We start from the raw sequence: 18,757 nt of genomic DNA on the forward strand, positions 1-18,757 counted from the left end.
CCTGGTGTAGGGAAGTAATTGCTTCTGCAGTCCAAGATTTTTTTTTTTTTTCATATGCAAGGAGACATGCACAGCTTTGGGAACAGTTCTGGGCTGTGATTGCTGTGGTTCTTGCTGTGAAGACTTCAGTAGGACCCTCAATTAGCCATCCACCTCCAGCTTCTCCTTTGCCTTCCTTCATCTTCAATTTAGTTTTTCAGAATATGAACACCTGGGTACAGTCTCTTGCTAGCAGGTTCCTTCTGCAATTGCAGAATATGGTTCTACTGCTGCTGCTTGAGAGTGGTCAATGTGGTCCRTTCATGGCCTTCAAAAGGTTGCTTACGTAAGACCTCTCTTTCATCTTCTGCCATAAAGCCCAAACAAGTACTCAAAAGCTGGCCAAGARGACATGAAAGGTAAAAGGGCTTATGAGAGAAGCTTGTGGTAGCAAGTAGAAAAAACTCAGAAGSACTCTGGCTAAAGGATTTGTGATCTAAATGTGACCATCTATCTGATTCCATCAGGAAGGTAAAGCGGACACAATAGCACTCGTACTGGCTGTGGCAATCACACCTTTCCTTTCTGCTTAAAATAGAAAGCTTCTGGGATGTGAGCAGTCTGAGAATAGGTCTCTGTAGCCTGTCAAACCAGTGCACTGATAGCCTGTGCTGTAGAGGGACAGTCTTTAAATGAATGTGACTCAAAGCAATAAAGAGAAGCAATTAATAAGCTTTCTCTTCCTGCTAGTATGTGGGGGATGTTCCCAACTGTGGTGGAAATTTAGCTGTGCTCTGGATTAGGCTGTAGCTGAGAACCAAWGTATGATGATACTGCCTGCCTTTGAAACAGGACTTTTGGGGAGATTGAATTGATTCTGCTTCCCTGAGGCAAAGATGGGATAATCTTCCAGGGTCCCAGCCTGCCTTATTTCTTTTGGATGGGCTCCTGTGCTGACACAGAGCCTGAGAAAGGAGAGTGCCTGCTGACAACTCCCCAAGGTACTCCACARCCCTGTGAGGAGTGGGGACTCCATCACAGATGCTCTTGTAGCCCTTGGCAAAGTATCTGTACCTATACCTTGCAGGTCACACTGTATTACCTAGGTATTGGACACATGCCAGACTAGTCTTATATTTGCTGCACCTGAGGGCGTAGTATTTACTCAATGTATTTGATAAGTCCCTGGAATCGGTAGTGGCTAACTGTGCTGTGACCCTGCTGTATTTTGGGTGGATCTGCAGTCTGGTGCAGAGGATTTTTAAGTGAAGGACTAAGCCTATCTTCCTAGAAGTCCACTTTGTAAGAAATGGCTTATGTAGATTTGCAAGTCCTGAACTGTTTCAGCCCTAGAGATAATATGCTTATGTTCATATGTTTATAGATTCTCTGTATATGTAGAAGAGGTTAACTTAACCAAGGTAAGAGATCTGTTGCTGTTGTTGTTATAGAGCCTATGTTGTCCCCAGGTCCTTCACAAATCTTGTTATCATTTAAGTTTGAGCTGAATCCTGAAATAATTTGTACTTAAACACTCATTTAAAATCTGACAATGTTGGTGGATGCCCAGTGTTTTGGAGTGTGTTGGCCCTGACTTTGCTTTTCAGTGATGTCTTTCATACCTGCAGCATTCACTTTACATGCACAGCTCTATAAAGGCCCTGAGCCTCTCAAGAAGCTGTTTGTTACTCTGTCAAGGCAAACTCAGAGCATAGAGAGGTGAGTGGCTTCCTTGCCTTCTGCAGGACATTTTTCCTCTGCTTTGGGGATGTATAAAGACATTTGYTTACCAAGTGAGCTCAGCCTCTGTTACAAACTCACCTAGAGGCTTGAATGAAGACCAGAAACAGTGATTGCATTGGAGGGAGTCTGCAGTCTGTGGCAGTGAGGAAGGGAGTGCAGGGAGAACTTAGTCTTTGAAGCTGGACTGGTGCTTTGACAGAGTAGCATGGGAAGGAGGAGACAAGGCCATGTGTCTGCCCCCTTCCTTGGCTCTTCTGCTTCTGAACCAGGCTCCCCCCTGTTTCTGTTGCCTTGTCTGGCTGTGCTCTAAGAAGGGGTCTTTAGCCCTGGGCTGTCTAATTCCATTGTGYCACAGCTGGGCTAAAGTGGCTGCTTTTGGAAATGTCTCCAATATGTTTGGTAAGGTGTGAGTCCCTGCAAAACCCCGGTAGGTAAGGACTGTTTTTCAGCCATGTCCATTGATGGCATCAGGAATCAAATGGCTAAAACACACCTTTACTATTRTTTTCTTTTGGTGTTCAAGTATGCTTTAGTTCAGAGCAACTAAACTTGTGTCTTCCACATCTGTCAGCCTTGTTCGGCTCAAGTTTAGGGAGGCTTAAATGAGTCCTAAGCCTTAGCTTGCCATGGCASTATCTTCCAGCTTCTCTTCCTAACTCCAAATCAGGTCTTCTGACTCATGAGCTTCTGAATCCACAAATCAACAAGCCCCAAGGAGCTGTTTACTGTTGCTAGGCCTCACCGAACCATTAATCATCTCAAAGGAAAACCAATTAGGAAAATGTTCTCTTTGACATTAAATCTACCAAAGCTGTGACAGAAGATAAACRGCCTACAGTCCCTACAGTACTCCTGCATTGTGCATTGCTTCTTTCTTCCTAAGATTCCATTCAATATTCTTTCACTYCAGCCTTCGTCTGCAAATTGATGCATCCCTGTTGGCATCTTACAGCCCCTGTAAATTACTCCCCATTTGAAACAAGTTCATGACTTGTCCTGGGATCTCATTTTAGTCAGAAGAGCCCTCAGCTTGAAACAATCTTTGTCTCTTTTGGTTTTTTGGTTGGTTGGGTTTTTTTGTTTTGTTTTGTTTTTTGACTAGTGGAGTTTGAGAGGGAGGTTTGGTACACCACTTGCATGAGCACGCTTGTGTAAGTTCCAAAACCTTGCTGAAAGCCCGTGTTTGCATATGCAGACCCTTTGGCCATCCTTTGGAATAGGAACCTGATGGAGCAGTTGCTTCTTTTACACATGAGGCAACCAGATACCGTGAGGAAGGGTGATCATATGATGCCTGAAACCTGGTAGTAGTGATGGGATGAGCAGACCTAGAAATGTGTTCATACGGAAGCATGAATAAAGGATGTTCAGCAGCAAAGACAACCTGCTTATATGTGTTAAAAGGGAAAGATTGTGTACATGGCTGATAGTGAATTTGAAAGTTGGCAAGTCACTGTAACAAAACAAGACCAAGGACAAGAACACAGGACAGGATGCAAGAAAAAAGGATTGTTAATTTATGCAGATCTTCTGCAGATCTTCTGTGCAAGGGCAAGTAACCCCATCAGAGCAAAGTCTGGAGAGTTAACCTATCAGGATTTTTACATGTATATTTGAATAAAAGAATCTGGAGATGTTCTTTTGAGGAAAGTAATGATTGTTTATCTCTGTAGGACATTGCCCGTCTCCTACAACAAAAGGAGCTGCAGGAAGAAAAAAAGCGCAGGAAGCACTACCCAGAATCCCAGGGGCATACAGTCTATGAAGACAGTTATTATTCAGAGAATGGAGGTAACTTTTTTCTAGATAAGGGATCAAGATCATGGTAATACAGGTTAATTTTAATCTGGCATCTCAGTTTGGGACATTTCCCTTACCCTACTGTTCTGCACGGTAACATTGTATCAGGGGTCAGGATCAGGCTTCATTCTAGAACCAGGAAGCAGCAAACGCARAGGGAAATGTTGTACTTCACTTAAGGTCCTATAAGATGGCCAAAAGGATAGTGGTGGGGTGTGTATATGTGCATGCATTTTGAAGGGGCTTGTAGAAAAAGATAGTAGATAATGTTACATAAAGTCACAGTTATTACTGCATAGTATGCATAATATACTACATATTGCAAGTGTGCAGAAGAGAAGTGCAGGATGATTCTACACTTGCATTTGAAGAGAAATGGTTCTAGGTGCTCATCTGTGATGCTGGCACTGGTAAGTGCATAAAGGAATAAGTTCTGGTTCATGGGACAGCTTTTCAAAAATAATCCCTTGCAGGTATGTATGTAAGAACTAAAATTAGTACAATCACTCTGAAAGACTTGCTGAATAACAAGGTCATCTTTGCAGGTTATCTTCACTGTGATTATCGTCTGGGATTGTATGTTGTGGAAAAAATATGACCCACGGGGCTGTGTTGCTTTCTCTTGAGCAGCTTTTATGATCTAATGCAGGCTTTTTTAAAATGGGAAGAAACAATCAGGGTGTGTTTAATTATGGAGCAATTATGGAGCTTTGCCTTTTGCTGGTGGTGGTTCTTATGTTCTTTCTTCAGAAAATATGTGGTGGGGAAGAAACAGACTGTTTTTGATTAACAGATTCTCAGAATGGAGACCAAACCTCTTATTTCTTTCTTTAACATCCCTGCCATTGGTGATTTTAAATATTTTTATTTGAACTTGCACATAAAGTATTTTAGACTAAATTGGAAGAAAGTTCAAGGATGGCCAAGAAAACCAACAGCACAAATTGCAGAACAGTAACTAGACAGGAACTTCATGGCCACAAGTTCTGCTATGAGTATAAAGCTCTGAATTTGTGAGTCTTATGGCCATTCCTTTCCCTAATTTTCAGAATTACGTTGAGCAAGTCATTGGAAAAAAATACAGTATAGGAAGTAGTCTTGCCATGCACAGCTAGAGGATAGGATGGATATTATAAAAGAAATAGCTGGCAAAAGCGCATGACTTTCTGAACTTACTATAGTGTGGTTTTGGAGATCGGGGTATCTTGTGGGTCTGCGTTTTCTTCCTGCAATAATCTGTGTGTAGGAAATGAGGTAGAAAGTTTTCTGCCTGACTATTCATAGTAGTATTACTTYTGATTCTCATTCCTTAAAAATTAGAAAAAAATGAAATGGATTTTGATGCCCAGACCATGTGGTACGTTTATCTGGAACCTCTTAAGTGCTTAGGCACCATTCAGTTAGACTCCAGCCTCTTTAGTTTGTATCATCTTCATTACGTGTAAACACACAAAGCCCTTGCTTTGTATTTTTCCTTTTTTTTCTTGTCTACCTTTAAACTGGATGCAAATTTACTCACATTCAGAAGGAATGTGGATTAGGGCTATTGCTCCAGAGCAATCCCAATTTTTAAAAAGAGGAAAAACAAAAATGAAGAAAAGCATAGTTCCTCTCAGAAGTATTTGTGCCATGAAAAATATTTCTGTATTCGCTCAGTCACGTGCTTCTTGAGAGAGTAACACGAGGACATAAGGAGTGTTTGTTCCGCCCCGTGGAAGATCACAGGAACTGGCACCTTCCTGGAAGCTTAATCGTCCTGAGATTTGCCAAAAGCAAGTTTCCTGCTCAGGCCGTCTGGCGTGATTGTGTTACCCGCGCTGATCCTTTCCCAACGCAGCCTTGCGCTCCAAGCCGCACTTTGCTCTCTCGTGATCTCCTTCTCTGTTGCTCTGCTTATTGAGCTTTTCTTGATGGCAAAATTGAACTAATTCTTCAAGGATGCTGAGTGTTATAGACGCTTGCTGGTATCATTCAGAAACTGCCTCTTGCTTTCAATCTCTAGTGGCGGTTGTTCAGTAAGTCATCCAGACTTTTTCAGTTGCTATTTCTGACAAATCACGAACGTAAATCATGATAGTGATCTTAAAACTGAATGGAAAAAACTCACCGCTTACCAGGAACTGCTGTGGTTACTCATAGTTCCTGACTTTTTAAAAATATATCTGTTCTGGATAAAAGTCACACAGATTTGTTTTCAAAGTGGATTTTTTGTAGGCTGTATTTTTGCTGGCTCTGAGAAGACTTTTTGTAAATAGCATAACTTGAAAGGAACATTCAGGAGTTTTGGGGGTTTTTTTCCCTGTTTTTTTCCCCCTTCCTTGCAAAATCTGGATGATTGTAATAAATAGCTCTACCTTTCTTAAGACAGAATGCAATCCATGTGCAGTGAAATCTCTTTTGAATACTTTTAGACACTATAAAAAACTTAAGAGTAGAAAAGGAATTTACTCTGCTTGTTCTTGTATACTTTTGTTTCAAATCGGCTTCTGCTTCAGAGAAACTTTTTCTTCAGAAGTATGTCTTCACTCTGAAAAGCTGCAGTAGACATATTTTACTCTGTGCAATGATTTTTCTTAGCAAATACATTGATCAGAAAACAAATTAATTAGCAGATTGAGAAGGCCAGCAGTCTGCCTCTACCTGCTGTTGTCTCAATTTTATTATTGAAACTAGAAGCAAAGAAAATTTCCACCCTCTATTTGGAAAGTGCAGAGGAAACAGCCTGGCCAACCTGCCTATCTAGCAACTATTCCACCTACATTGCTGAGGTCAGTAGCTCAGTTCTTTATCAAGTCGTATCCTGCCCTTAAGTTTCTGTAGCCTTCTGTACAGTCAGAGTCTAAACTTCTATTTATGCAATGAGTAAGTGTGAGCCCTGAAGCTTCTGGATCTGCTAGAGATAGGTGACAGTTTTTGTGGGTATGGTGCAGTTATCCATAATCTAAGAAAAACAGAGTTGGAATGAGATTGCCATTACATGGGTCGTCGTCTGCCATGGGTCACCATCTGCCATGGTCAGGAGAGGCTGGTATTTCAGAGGAAACATTGTGTGGATAAAATCAGGGCAAGGCACCAGTTCTCATAAACTAGGATCCAGCCTGACCCTTTCGGCATGAATTATTCTACCTTACGCTCCCCTACTAGCTCCCAGCCTCACCTCTGTTTTGTGCTCTCCTTTGCAAACCTCTTTCTAGCATCCTGCAGAAGCACCATGTCTCCAGGAGATGGATTACTCTGCTGTCCATTTTACACCCCAACTGGATCAATAAAAGCCCTTAATCTCATTACTGGCTTGGCATTGTCTTAGAGGTGCTTGGATATACTTTTGTGATGCATCTGTGCCTTCTGCTCCAGCCCTGTGGCCCATGTGTAGCTCTGTTCCTTGCCTGCGCTTGGGCTGGCCGTGCTGCTCTTTCACTCTGCCCCCATAATATTCTGCAAGTACCTGCTGCCTGCTTGCCCACCATTATTTTCCTTCTGATTTCACCATGCTGATGCTCCTCACTTCCATCTGTATTTCCAGCTTTTCTTGCATCAAACTCCGTCGTCTGCATGCTGTGGGATCTGTCTTGTTTAGTTACCATTAACCCATGTGTCACTAACCAGTTCCCTTGTTTGTCCCACCTCCATTGCTCAGCACACCTGCAGAGTGACTCTAGAGAGCAGGTTTCTGAGCCTCACAGACCACATAGTGGCAAGAGGTGCACGCACCAGCGGAAAGAGCACCAGAAAGTGCCCTCACCTTTACCTGACAACACCTCTGAGTGCAGGCGTCACCCCTTGGAGGATCCTCACTGCTCTCCTCAACCAAGCAAGGCCAGGAGCAGGCATCGCCGTGACAGAGAGCAGCAGGAATGGACATCAGTCAGCCAGAGGGGGTCCAGGAGACCTCCCAGCCTGGACCTGGAAAGAGGGGGTGAATGTGCTGCCGTTGACTGCAGCGATAGCTGGGAGCTGCGGGAGAAGAAGGCAGCCGGCAGAGAGAAAGCTTGGAGGCCTCTCAGTCTTAATCTGGAGTCAGAGCATGAACTCGCAAAGCAGGTGCGACATGATAGAAAGCCATCAAGGCAAGACAGAGAAAAGCACCTTCCCCTTCTTGATATGGAGCTGGAAGCTGAGCAGGAAACCTGGCATCATGATGGCAGCCAGCTGTTGCACCCAGAGAACCGTAAATCCCGCCATCGTGGCCGCACGTTGCCTAGGACAGTTCATGACAGGAGGCTGCATGACTCTGAGTCCAGAGAAGATCATAGGAAGGGTGAGGAGAGAGATTGCAGAAGAGCAGGACACAGGAGAAAACCTTCCCCCTCTCCAAACACGGTGACCTGGGGAAGGGTTGGAGACTGCCAAGACTCAGGTAACCAAGTAGTGGGGAAGGTATAGATATGTGTGGGGAAGATGCTTTGCTTGCCCCATCCTGTTGTTTGAAACCTGTGGTTTTTGTTTTTTGTTATTTTTTTTTCTCTGAAGACTCATATATCAAATATCTGTCTGTTGTCTGTACACAGTGAATCTTCCCTGGATTTCTTCCTTACTCAGTGTGATTCTCTTTATCCATTAAAACTCTCACTCTGTTTATTTTCTGATACATCCTGTGGCAACAAAGAGGACAAGTAAGAAGGTATTGTTAGAAACTGATCTTGGCATCCTAGGGAAAACCCTCTTTTATTTTCGTAATCTAATTAGTGCTGTGCTCTCCTTGCACAGGAACAAAACCAGTAAGTATTTTGGTTATACCCTTTTGTTTCACTGATTTGGGTTGCAGGGCTGTAAATAAGGACAGTTGCTTAAGCACTAACRAGCCAGCACTTCCCATCCACTTCCTATTGGAAACCTAAGCAATTTTTATTGAGGAATGTTCTGTGGTGGAATGAGATGTCTGAACTGCAGGCATCTGGAAGACTAAGTTTTTGTGACATCCTGAAGCAGGTGAATTTTGCTAGAAAACGTGTACTGGTGTGGATTTTGTTGTTTAATAATAATTGAGGCTTTAAAAATCCAGATACACCTTTCTGCCTTTAAAAAGAGAATGGGAGTGGGTGTGACCTATCCCTTAGAAAGTGAAAATATGAGTTTAGAGATTTGGAACCTCTCTAACTCTTCCTGCAGGGTGGGAGGCTTATGTTGAGCCATCTGTCTGGTCTCCACTTGGAAAGGTGGGGATGATGATGTGTGTCTGTCTCTGGAGATGCTGTGAGAATTATTTTTGTGTTCATAATGCAAAAGTTTTGTTTCAGGATGTTGAAGGTGTCGAGATCTTTAGAAAATCAATAGGTCATACTTTGCCCTGATACGGTGTGGACCTTGAGTGACTCAGTATTCTATTGTACACGTGTTGAGTTAAAATAGCCAAGACGCTTAGGCAGAAGCTCACATCCTTTTCCTGCAGGCTGCAATTATGGTTAGCTTTGTGCTCCTGTGAGTGTGGGCAGAGGTGATATGGAAATGTTTATCACTGTCTTCTGAGAAAATCAAGATTGGCACCAATCAATGTGCAAAGAAAGGTCAATCTTGGTTTCAGCATAGCTCTCCAGCAAGCAATTGCTGGAAATTCAAATTTATCCTCCACAGAGGCARTGGTGTATGGGAGCTTGTCAGCAAGCTTGTGTTCACCTTCCAACATGTTAAAACTGCATTTATCATGGCCTTGGGAACAATCTGAATGATTTACTTTGGCCCAAGCTGGTAGTTTTTGCCAGAGTTTCAGCACTGGTCTGAGATTGCAGCTCTTCACATTTTTAACTGATGAAATTGTTCTGGGAAAGGCCAAGCCATACACTTGGCTTTAATATGCCAGAAATGARGTTGTGCTAGGATGATTTATAAGAGGGGTGCTAATTGCTTAAGATCATCAATTGGTTGACTTCAGTTAAAATAAAAACAACAACAAAAAAMCCCAACATACCTTTATACCTGAAGAGAAAGTACCTGCTATTCCTACGTTTTTATTYCAGGTTGATGCACGTTGGTCTCTGGCCCTGTGTAATTTGCAGTCTCAGGGGGATGCATGACAGAGTAGGACGGTGGTGTGTTGATAGATACACAGAAAGTTTTTAGAGGTTGGTTGGTTGCTTCTTTTTTTCCTTAGTCTTGCCTGATCAGAACGTATCTGGTGTATGGCCCAGTAACATGGAACATCTATTTATAATAAGTGCACAAACAGTGTAACTGGAGACACGAAAGTTTTGAGTGAAACTTATCTTCTCACTTTGGCGTGGAAGAGTGACAGACATCTGGAGTATCTGTATACAACAGATAAAAAGCAARAACTTCATTTAGATGTCTGAGATTACCAAACAATACAGTTAAGACTGCAGGCAGAAAGAGAAAGCATTCATTGTGTGTGAATGAAGCCATGCATTTTGTGACAGGGGTGYTGGAATACTCCTTTGGTGTCCTATTGCAAATAGACTATGGAGAGGGTCTCAAAATGCAGCATTTTTTGATCATTTGGGTATGGTTTAAATTTAAAATAAACAGATAAATAAAACTCTCTCTCTAAAGCAAGAGCTGAACCTTCTGTCAACTTCAACAATGTTTATTTGTCTGTTATCTCACTACGAATTGCAAAATTCATGAGTTAGCCCAAAAGAAGAAATTTCAGAAACCCTTTGYGAGTCTGTTCCAGGTAATTTTTGCAGCCCATGCTGTTCCAGAGATATATTTTGCAGAGTCTGTTGTGCTTGCAGCATGTGTTAGGCTGCTCTCCACTGCTGAGTTTAACAGCATGTATCACTCCAGAGTATGAAAAATCTACAGCTGCTTTGTTAACATCACTGTGCAGGTGAAAACCATGGCAATAAGGGTAACTATTCTTGCCACATAGTGGCATTAGTTATGTAGGAAATGGTATAACTATGCACATAGGAARAATTCACTCCAAGGCATATATTCCACATCAGCTAAAGATCCTGTCAAAATAGCTGCCTGGCAGGGACTCTGCCATACTCCATGGTGCCTTTGCACAGGGTTTTGCAGGTGGCTGAGGTGTCAACACTGGTGATGRTGGGGATTTCCTTTCAGAAGCATTTTGGAAATGAGTGAATTGATTGTTCTCTTTCTCCTAATTTTGTAGGAGCTAAGTCAAGGGGGGCAAAGCAAGCTATTTATGACAAACCTCGAAGGGAACAGGAATTGTCTGATGCAGAGATTGCTCGGAAATTGCAAGAGGAAGAGCTCCTGGTAAGCAGAGAGTATACATTAATCAGCTTGGAAAAATTAACATTCCCAGTACTGACAATTTCATTTTGCAAACTTTTTATGTACGATGGTAACTCTAAAACCTCAGGCCTTACTCCTCTGCATTCTAGTGCTTGCCTTTCTCTCCTATACAGAGAAAGGAGTGGAGTGAGAGGTGGTTTCTGCCCAGCAGAGCTCTTATTTTCTGTAGTTTGCTTAACACAAATCTATGCACACCTGAAAATTAAATGATTAAAGCAGAATGACATTAAATGAATATTTCCAAGTGGATGAAGATGGCATATAGTCAGTGTGGTCAGCCCAGATGTGAAACAGGCCAGTGTGAATCTTTGGTGGGAGAGGGCAGCAGGGTTGACAATGTATTGTGGTGTGACCTGACAGAGAGGTGAGGGCAAAATTCAGCTGATGATAGGTTGAAATGCTAGTTTAATATCATGTTGTGAGGTAACTGAGCTAGTTTAGTGTGTTTGGGGATAATGGTAGCAAAGATATATGTGCACCTGCCTGCCCTGTCCAATGGGTTGACAGATCTGAGTTATTGAGGTATAACTATTTTTTCTGTTTTCTTGTTTGTTTGTTTTTTAGGCCAACGAGATGGATGAGAAGGCAGCTCAAGTAGCCCAAGATGAGGTGAGCAAGAATCTAAATGTTCACACTCTGCCTTTGTTTGTAGAAACTGCCAAACCCCGCTTGTCCCCTGTGATGCTCTAGCTATTCGCTTCCCTCCTTACTGGGGAAGCTCAGGACTCCGCTGGTGTTTGTTCCTAGCTGGTTTGCATACTCAGGCTGGTTGAGCGGGGTATTTCACTGCCTGTTGCGGCCACGGCAGATCAGGCAGGTTCATGGCTATTTAAGAGCAACGCTTGTAACCAAATTCCATAGGGGACTATGACGTGCTGCGAGGTGAACCCCATGCTGGAGGAAAAGAAATGGGGTTGAAAGGCTCTGCACATTCAAACCAGGCAAATCAAGGATCCACTGAGCACATAGTATGTAGCCAGTCTCATTTCTGCTGTGTCACTTGATCTCCAAGCACAGGCTCTGGTGAAAWCCTAACTCCTATGGCTTTGCAGCCACTGCATTCAGTAGACATCCCTTATGGAGATCCAAGGACCTTGCGTATAGAGGACACAGTACAAGATGCTGTAGGCCTCTAACAGTGATACTCTGTTTAAAATGTGTTTGGAAAGAGTTTAAAATGGTTCAAACCYACAAGAACAGTAAAATTCTCTGATATGTTCTTTGTATTTTTTCTTCTAGGAAATAGCCCGCCTCTTGATGGCTGAGGAGAAAAAAGCTTTAAAGAAAGAGAAGGAACGAGAAAAGACTTCCTTTGAAAAGAAGAGGCATGATCAAGACTGGAAGGTATGTCAAGCTTCAGGAGGCCTCACAAAGGAGGCAAGAGTGAAGGTATTAAAGAGTGTGTTATCTTAATCTCAAGGCCAGATGGAGATAGCTGTGATGTTTTCAGCCTTCTCACTGTATTGAGCCAGTTGCAGGGGCACAGCTGAGTGCAGCCTTCTGCTCTGCTAAACCATGTGTACAGTCATTACACAGTAATCTTTTGCATTTGACCACAGCTAAGGGATGGATCCCCCAATTCAGACTCTTATTTAGAGCAAAGCTTCGGGTTCACTCAGCAAGGCTATTTAAAGTACTGGAAACTGGACCAGGTTCTACAATTTGCACGTATCTGGCCGTGGTTAGTTGTGTGTGTGAACTGAGCACAGAAGGACTGTGCAGAGCCGTGGAAGCCTTGACACAGTGGCTAGYGTCTTGCATGGCATGAGGACAACCTGTTGGTGAGCCGCTCTCCCTTCTTCCTGACAGTACGATGCAAGCGAATCAACGCGCTCGAAGTCAAAAGAAGGGCCTGAASCTCAGCGACACAAAGGCGACAAGTCTTTACGGTGAGCTAAACACATATCTAATAAACTGAGGAAATACAAGTAAGAGGCTGCTCAGAGGTTGAGCCTTGGGAAGAGCAGCTGTGGGGAGACCAATCTGATCCACAAGGGGCTTGGTGAAGTGTGGAGATTTTAGCACTGAAGAGATATATATGGAGGGCACAGAGCGTGTGGGATGTTTGATGACATGTGCCATTTGCTGTGCTTGTGGCTTCTAGCCATCTCAGTCTCCCTGCCCAGCGTTGACAGAGATTGATGAGCTTGTGCAGTGACATTTGTTAAATGACAGAGAGGCATCAAGAGGGTTAAAGAGCTTCTGGGTATGTGAAACCAAATGTTATGTCTGGACAAGAAGGAGGAACCACAATGCGTTTGCTTGGTTGTTCCCTTGTGTCCCCATTCCCCAGCTAAGCCTTATGTGCTGCTCCAGCTGCTGCGTTGGAGACCCTGYTGCAAGCAAATGCATCATGCTTGGGGTATCTCCTTCCAGAGCTGATGGGAAAGGGKTGTAGTACAGAGCTGGTCTGCAGGTGGAAAGTCAGGGCCAGACAGCAGTCTGCACCAAGCCTACAGGGACAGAGCAGGCAGYCAATGTATTGCTTTAGCCATGCTGTTGTGCCTTTGGTGTATGGGTTTTTTCTTTGTGTGGTTTTTTTTTTTTTCCCCATCCAAACATTTTTTTTCCTGTGCTTGGCAGATCACAGCCTCTCCTCAATGACTTTGAACATGCTCGTTATTACACAAGCCAGCCTAGCCCCTCACGCCAGTTTCCCAAACATGAACCCTCTCCTAAAGGTAAGCTTGAGCCCACAGTTGCCCCAGCACTTGGTATTTTCCTCAAATAACCAGCCTGAGGGACAGGATGTTTGGTGAGGGATGCTAATAGAGAGGAGGAATGAATGCATTGCCCCAACAGACTTGTGGTGCTGGTCAGTATTCAAGTTGTACTTGCTGAGCACGTTGCTAGCTGAGAGAGGAAAAAAATTAATTAGTTTGCCATGTCAAACTGCTCTGACTTGCCCATTATGATCTCTTAATGATGAATGACTGTAAATCCAGACAGCAAATGAAAGAGAAATGACATGAAGACGATGACGTGATAGTTCTCAGGTGAGTCACTCTATGAAGCGATTCAATAAAAGATAGAAAACCTTCATGGTACCATCTGCTGCTGGATGACCAGGCAGACGCTTGTCCTGAGATCAGGCTTGTTTTATTCCTGCAGCATCTCAGCACTGTTTTGTTGGCTTGTACTCTGAAAACATTTGGCACCAGAACAGTGTGGGTGGGAGTTGGTGTTTTTGTTTTAGTTTGGTTTTGGGTTTTGCCTGATTTTAGAAGTCTAAAAGCTAATTGTGTTATCTCTAGAGTCTGTGGGGAGAGAAAGGTACAGCCAGTGTTCGGCTTGCTCAGATTTCATCTGACTCCACTGACTATAACTTAAATGTGGAGCTTACTTCATAGAATTTAATATTTGAGCCTCTTGTGTTCAGTCTTCATCAAACAAGTTGGAAAGTTTATGGCAATTTATAGAATTTGTAAGCCCAGTGTTCTTTCCATTTTCTTTAGCAAGACTCTGGAAAGTGTTTTTCTTGCCATTCACACTCACTGGAAGAAATGCAAGTCTTCCTGTCTCATTGACCTATCCTTCCATTKGTTTGAGAAATGTTAGGTACAATTGCCACTTTGGCATTTGATTTYGCCAGCATCCTAAAGTTACACAGACATCAAAGGGGGCAGGACAGATAAGATTTCTGCAGGAAGTATTTTTTTTCACCAGAATCTACTTTACTGATTTCCTTTTTCTTTCTGTTTTGCTTTTCAGGTTCCCGTAGGAAGCAGTAAGCTGCTAGCCTTTGCTTTGGTACTGACTCTTCTGTAGCAAATCTTCCTGGAATTGCCAGAAAACTTTCTTGATTACTTACCCAACAGGAGGTTCACTCTCCAGCCCCAGGATCTCCTCTTTAAGTGTCATCGTATTAATAAGGAACATTTTTTCATTTCAATTTCTTACTTGTATGTGATCACTTAAGCAGTGCAGTACAATCTAGCCGCTACTGAGCTGTGTGRATCAACTAGCTGATTTAAAAGCTTCCCTTTTTTACCCCCTTGATGCTTTCTTTTTTGTTTTTATTTTTAAGCTTTGGCTGGAGCTTGGACAAATARAGATGCATATACAACTAGAAGGAAAATCCAAGATGTGAGCTGGGTTATGGCAATGCAGCAGAACATCTGAAATACAAGTCCTTACTATATTAGGATRACTTAGTGCAGAGAGTTGTAAAAGGGAACGTGTTTCTCTGTGCTGGGTAAGAAAGCTGAGCCAATCCAAGAGAGATACRTATTAGCTTACAGGAAGGAGAAAGGGTCTTCACAACGTACAGCAGCGAAAGCTGTAACCTGAGACTGATCAGGAGGAATTTGCTTGTAGAACCAATTTTCTTAACTGCTATGGTTCTTTTTAGAGTTTCCAGCAAGCACTCCTAAATTCTGTAYGRGTAGAGCATGCAACCAGACRTYCAGCTGAAGGATATCGGATAGGATRCTTAAGAGGAAAGATAGTTTAAAGTGAGATTAGACCTTGTGCGCATGACTTCTAAACTGAACTGATGCGGCTGTGAGTTATGAATTGAGAAGAATCACACACATTGATTTAAATGCCTGAAAGGACCTCTGTGGTCACCTGCTTTGAGCTTCAGCATAATGCAAGCCAAGGAATTTAATTTAGGTCAAGCAGGAACTACTGTTACTCCTTGCTCAGTTGCTGATGCACTGAGCACTGTAAGGTATGTCTAAACCTAAGTGTATCTTGGAAACACAGGACTGAAAGAGGACAATATGGGCATTGGACATTGAATCCAAAACCCACAATAACAGGCAACTTGGAGACGCTGAGTCCAAACCAGCCAACAAAATGTCTGTGTTACCTGCCTTCCCTCCACATTGCTCCATACAGTACTCCAGGCAGGCTCCAGTCTGGATGAAGTGACTGCTCTCTGGGGTGTGGTTTTGCTTGCAAGTTTAAGTTATCTGTACAAATTTGCCCATGGACTGAAATGTATTTTTTCTCTCTACTCTTTGAAAATCATTCTGCTCTTACATAGTCAGGTAGACTTTGCCATTGGCCTCCTCTCAATCTAAATCTGTTGTTTTTTTAATCTTTTTTTTTTTTCTTTTTGCCATTTGTTTTTTTCAAGTGCATTTTAACCTGCAAAGCAGAGCAGAGGGTAAATTGTTCGGAGTCTGTTAGCCAGTTACCAGCCAGGCTAGTTACTTGCTTTGGCAGTCTGGTTCACAGCAGCAGAGCCTGGTTGTGGTGCCACTTCATCCCAGCTTCCTTGTTGCCTGGCACCAAGTCAGTCCTGTCATGCTCTTTGTCCTTTGCTGGCTGCTGTAACTCTGCTGCTGGCTTTGATAAGCGACGGCAGAGTCGCAACTGTACCTACCCCCTCACCAACCAACTCCTCTACCTGGGAAAGAGGAGCCTCCCAGCTCTTCTTTAGCTGTTGATCAGAAAGTTACTGTGAAACAACTCATTAGGAAGACAAGATAACTTGATCTTCACATAAGTTGCAAGGGTATATCTAATACCAGAGCAAGAGCCTGTGCCTTACCTTAACCTAAATGAAAAATTTCCACTTCCTGCCCCAACTGGGATGTTTCTACCAGTTCCCTACCTGCAAAGTACCAGCTAGTCCCCAATAGAGCTTTGCTGCAGGCACACATTAGCTGAAAACGTAGCAACATAGGACCTTGTGCRTCAGCAGCATCCTATTAGCTGCATGCTCTTGCTTCCAGACCATGAGCCTGCTCACCTGCATCAACCCTTATGTGACTTGCAAGCGCCTGCTTGCTTGCTGCTTCTTCTCAGGAAATATCCCAGCCTGCGGCTAGATTTTACTGTCTCTGCATTGTGCCCTCTTYTCTTTCCATCTGTCCATTCAGAAGTGTTAACGTTGTTTTAAAGAAATAGGAAAAAAAACAGCGTAGACCATATATTTTTATTTGATAACTTGGGCCAATGTGGCAACTTCCTTTGCAGTGATTTTATTTTATAAATGTTTATTTTTATATTTCATGTAACAGTCAAAATTTTTACTGCTGAAAATACTGGGAGTTTTTGGTGGGTTTCTTCCTCCCTTGCTTTCAATCAGACTGTATTTATTGTTGTGAAATGGATCTCTAGTGGGGATTTACGTACCAATACTTCTACAAATGCTCCAGCCCAGGCCCTGCTGTTTGTATCATCTGGTGCACTTGTGAAAACTGGATGGGGAAGAATCCTGCCAAATCAAAAAGCGGTTGTGCTTYGTACTCACTGTGCATGGGGAAAAAGGTGACTCTGTGTGCAAGGCAAGGCGAAATCAGCAACTAGGAATTCAGCCGTCCCTGGGCTTCTGTAGCTGACTGTGATGGGTTTTCCTGCACTGCAGTTGGCTGATGTAACTTCTGTCTTATCCTAATCAGAGAAGTAATGAAGGCCCTGAGCCTGCTGACATCTGAAGAACTTATTAATTCAGGAAAGGTGCTTGGGAGTATCTGAGTTGTTGACTTTAATGGGAGCGAGTGGGGGCTGGGTGGTGCGAGAGTGTGTTCTGATTGACTTGTTTGGAAGCTGAGGAAAGTCCAAAGACTATCCCAAAGCCTGGGCCTCTTTATGAGCCTCTTCTGGCCTGCCAAGCTATCTGCCCATGGCACTGAAAAGAGGACGCTCAAGGGAAGGATCCCAGGAACTGCTGCTTCTTGGGTCRGGGAGAGCTGGTTGCTTTGGGGCTGCTATGGGGCATCTCTATGTCCCCCTGTCCCTTATCCTTAACTTTTTTAATCTTGCTCCCTGGCTTTGTTATTTGCTGTCCCTTGTAATTGTTTTTCTCCTCATTTTGTTTTTCTGTAGCCTTTCTGAAGGAGGCCCAGGGGTTATGTTGAAAGGGAGCTGATACCTATACCTAGAGAGAGAAACTGTAAAATCAGTAACTGAGGAAAGCATATAATAGACAGGTATAAATAGAGCAACTGTTCTCTAGGCCTTGTGGGCCTCATGCATTCAGGAGGCTAGAGACTTCCGGAGGCAAACATTGCAATGGGGCTTGCATGTCTAGCAGCCACTTTTGACTCCTCCCATGGCCCCACTAAAGTCAACAAGAGTTGAGTTAAGAGTGTGGATCAACAAGCACCTAGTTCACGCTGGGGCTTAGCAGCCACAGTTTTTCTGAAGTCAGAGAGATGCAGCGACACGGGCCAGATGGAACATCAGCACCTGGCATGTGTGTCCCTGGAAAGGGGCTCGTTAAGGTCATTGCTTTAAAAAAGACCTAACCAGAGCAATATTTCCTTTCCAAGACAGACAAAATGTTTAAATAACCTTTGTTGTTGTTGTTGTCCTTTGCCAAGTTTCAGTAGCTTTGCCTATGCTTTTGTTCTGGATTTGGCAGTATGTCAGAGTCCCAGTCGAGCACGTGTGCCCAGGCTATTTTGATTCTGCATCTCTTTCTTACTGTGCACGTTCGTAAGGCAACAGTGGTCGTATGCAAAGTTCGTCACCGTGAAATCTGTCACTTCCTTATCTCCGTGGTAGGTTAGAACTCCTCCACCCCTTCACCTCTGTCCGAAGCACAGTGGCCCACGGAGGAGAGGACAGGCGAGCCGAGTGATTGTGCCTTACGTGCAGGAATACTCTGTCTCCAGTATACTCTGATCTGAGTCACCTTGCTGTGAAACACTGTCTTAAAACGTGGACCRTACAGCTTCCTGCAGCGAGAAGTTGTTGGCATCATGACCTATGTCCAGCAGGTTAATCTCATGGATTTTGAAGAACTTTACAGTTTTGAATTTAGTGGGGGAAGGGAAAATATTGGTTGCTAATGGTTAGATTAAGTCTTATCATTGGATTTCTCTCATGGGGAGGAAGGATAGAAGTTACAAATGCTGCAGTCTGCTTCACTCTGTAAAAGGGATCTTGTATGTACAGTATTTTTATATCTCTGCATTTCCACCTGTCAGGATTGGAATCAGAATTAATAATATCTCTTAGCTAAGAAAAAAAAAACATATTTTTTTTATAGTGCTAGACCTTTGTAAGTTTTTGTTTTGTGCCAAATTACAGCCACTGTTACGTTTTCTTTTTTTTT

The 18,757-nt window shown here is 43.2% G+C and overlaps 1 protein-coding gene across 2 annotated transcripts in view; it reads left to right on the top strand.

Annotated features, from left to right (window-relative positions):
- Nucleotides 1–16,707, top strand: part of CCDC50 (coiled-coil domain containing 50) — a 41,726-nt gene extending 25,019 nt beyond the window's left edge. Inside the window, exons 5-12 of one of the 2 annotated variants that reach the window (XM_085325181.1) lie at nucleotides 3,396–3,513; nucleotides 7,160–7,879; nucleotides 10,598–10,704; nucleotides 11,308–11,352; nucleotides 11,983–12,087; nucleotides 12,553–12,632; nucleotides 13,327–13,424; nucleotides 14,455–16,707. In XM_085325181.1, coding sequence (XP_085181307.1) covers nucleotides 3,396–3,513; nucleotides 7,160–7,879; nucleotides 10,598–10,704; nucleotides 11,308–11,352; nucleotides 11,983–12,087; nucleotides 12,553–12,632; nucleotides 13,327–13,424; nucleotides 14,455–14,474 — 1,293 coding nt within the window. In that variant the 3' untranslated portion in view covers nucleotides 14,475–16,707. The remainder of the gene's footprint in view (nucleotides 1–3,395; nucleotides 3,514–7,159; nucleotides 7,880–10,597; nucleotides 10,705–11,307; nucleotides 11,353–11,982; nucleotides 12,088–12,552; nucleotides 12,633–13,326; nucleotides 13,425–14,454) is intronic. The other variant, XM_085325180.1, reaches the window with a different exon arrangement.
- Nucleotides 16,708–18,757: the final 2,050 nt, after the last annotated feature.

Source organism: Rhea americana, unplaced genomic scaffold, assembly GCF_003343005.1.
Source record: "Rhea americana isolate MKP2758 unplaced genomic scaffold, rheAme1 scaffold_96, whole genome shotgun sequence".
Lineage (NCBI taxonomy): Eukaryota > Metazoa > Chordata > Aves > Rheiformes > Rheidae > Rhea > Rhea americana.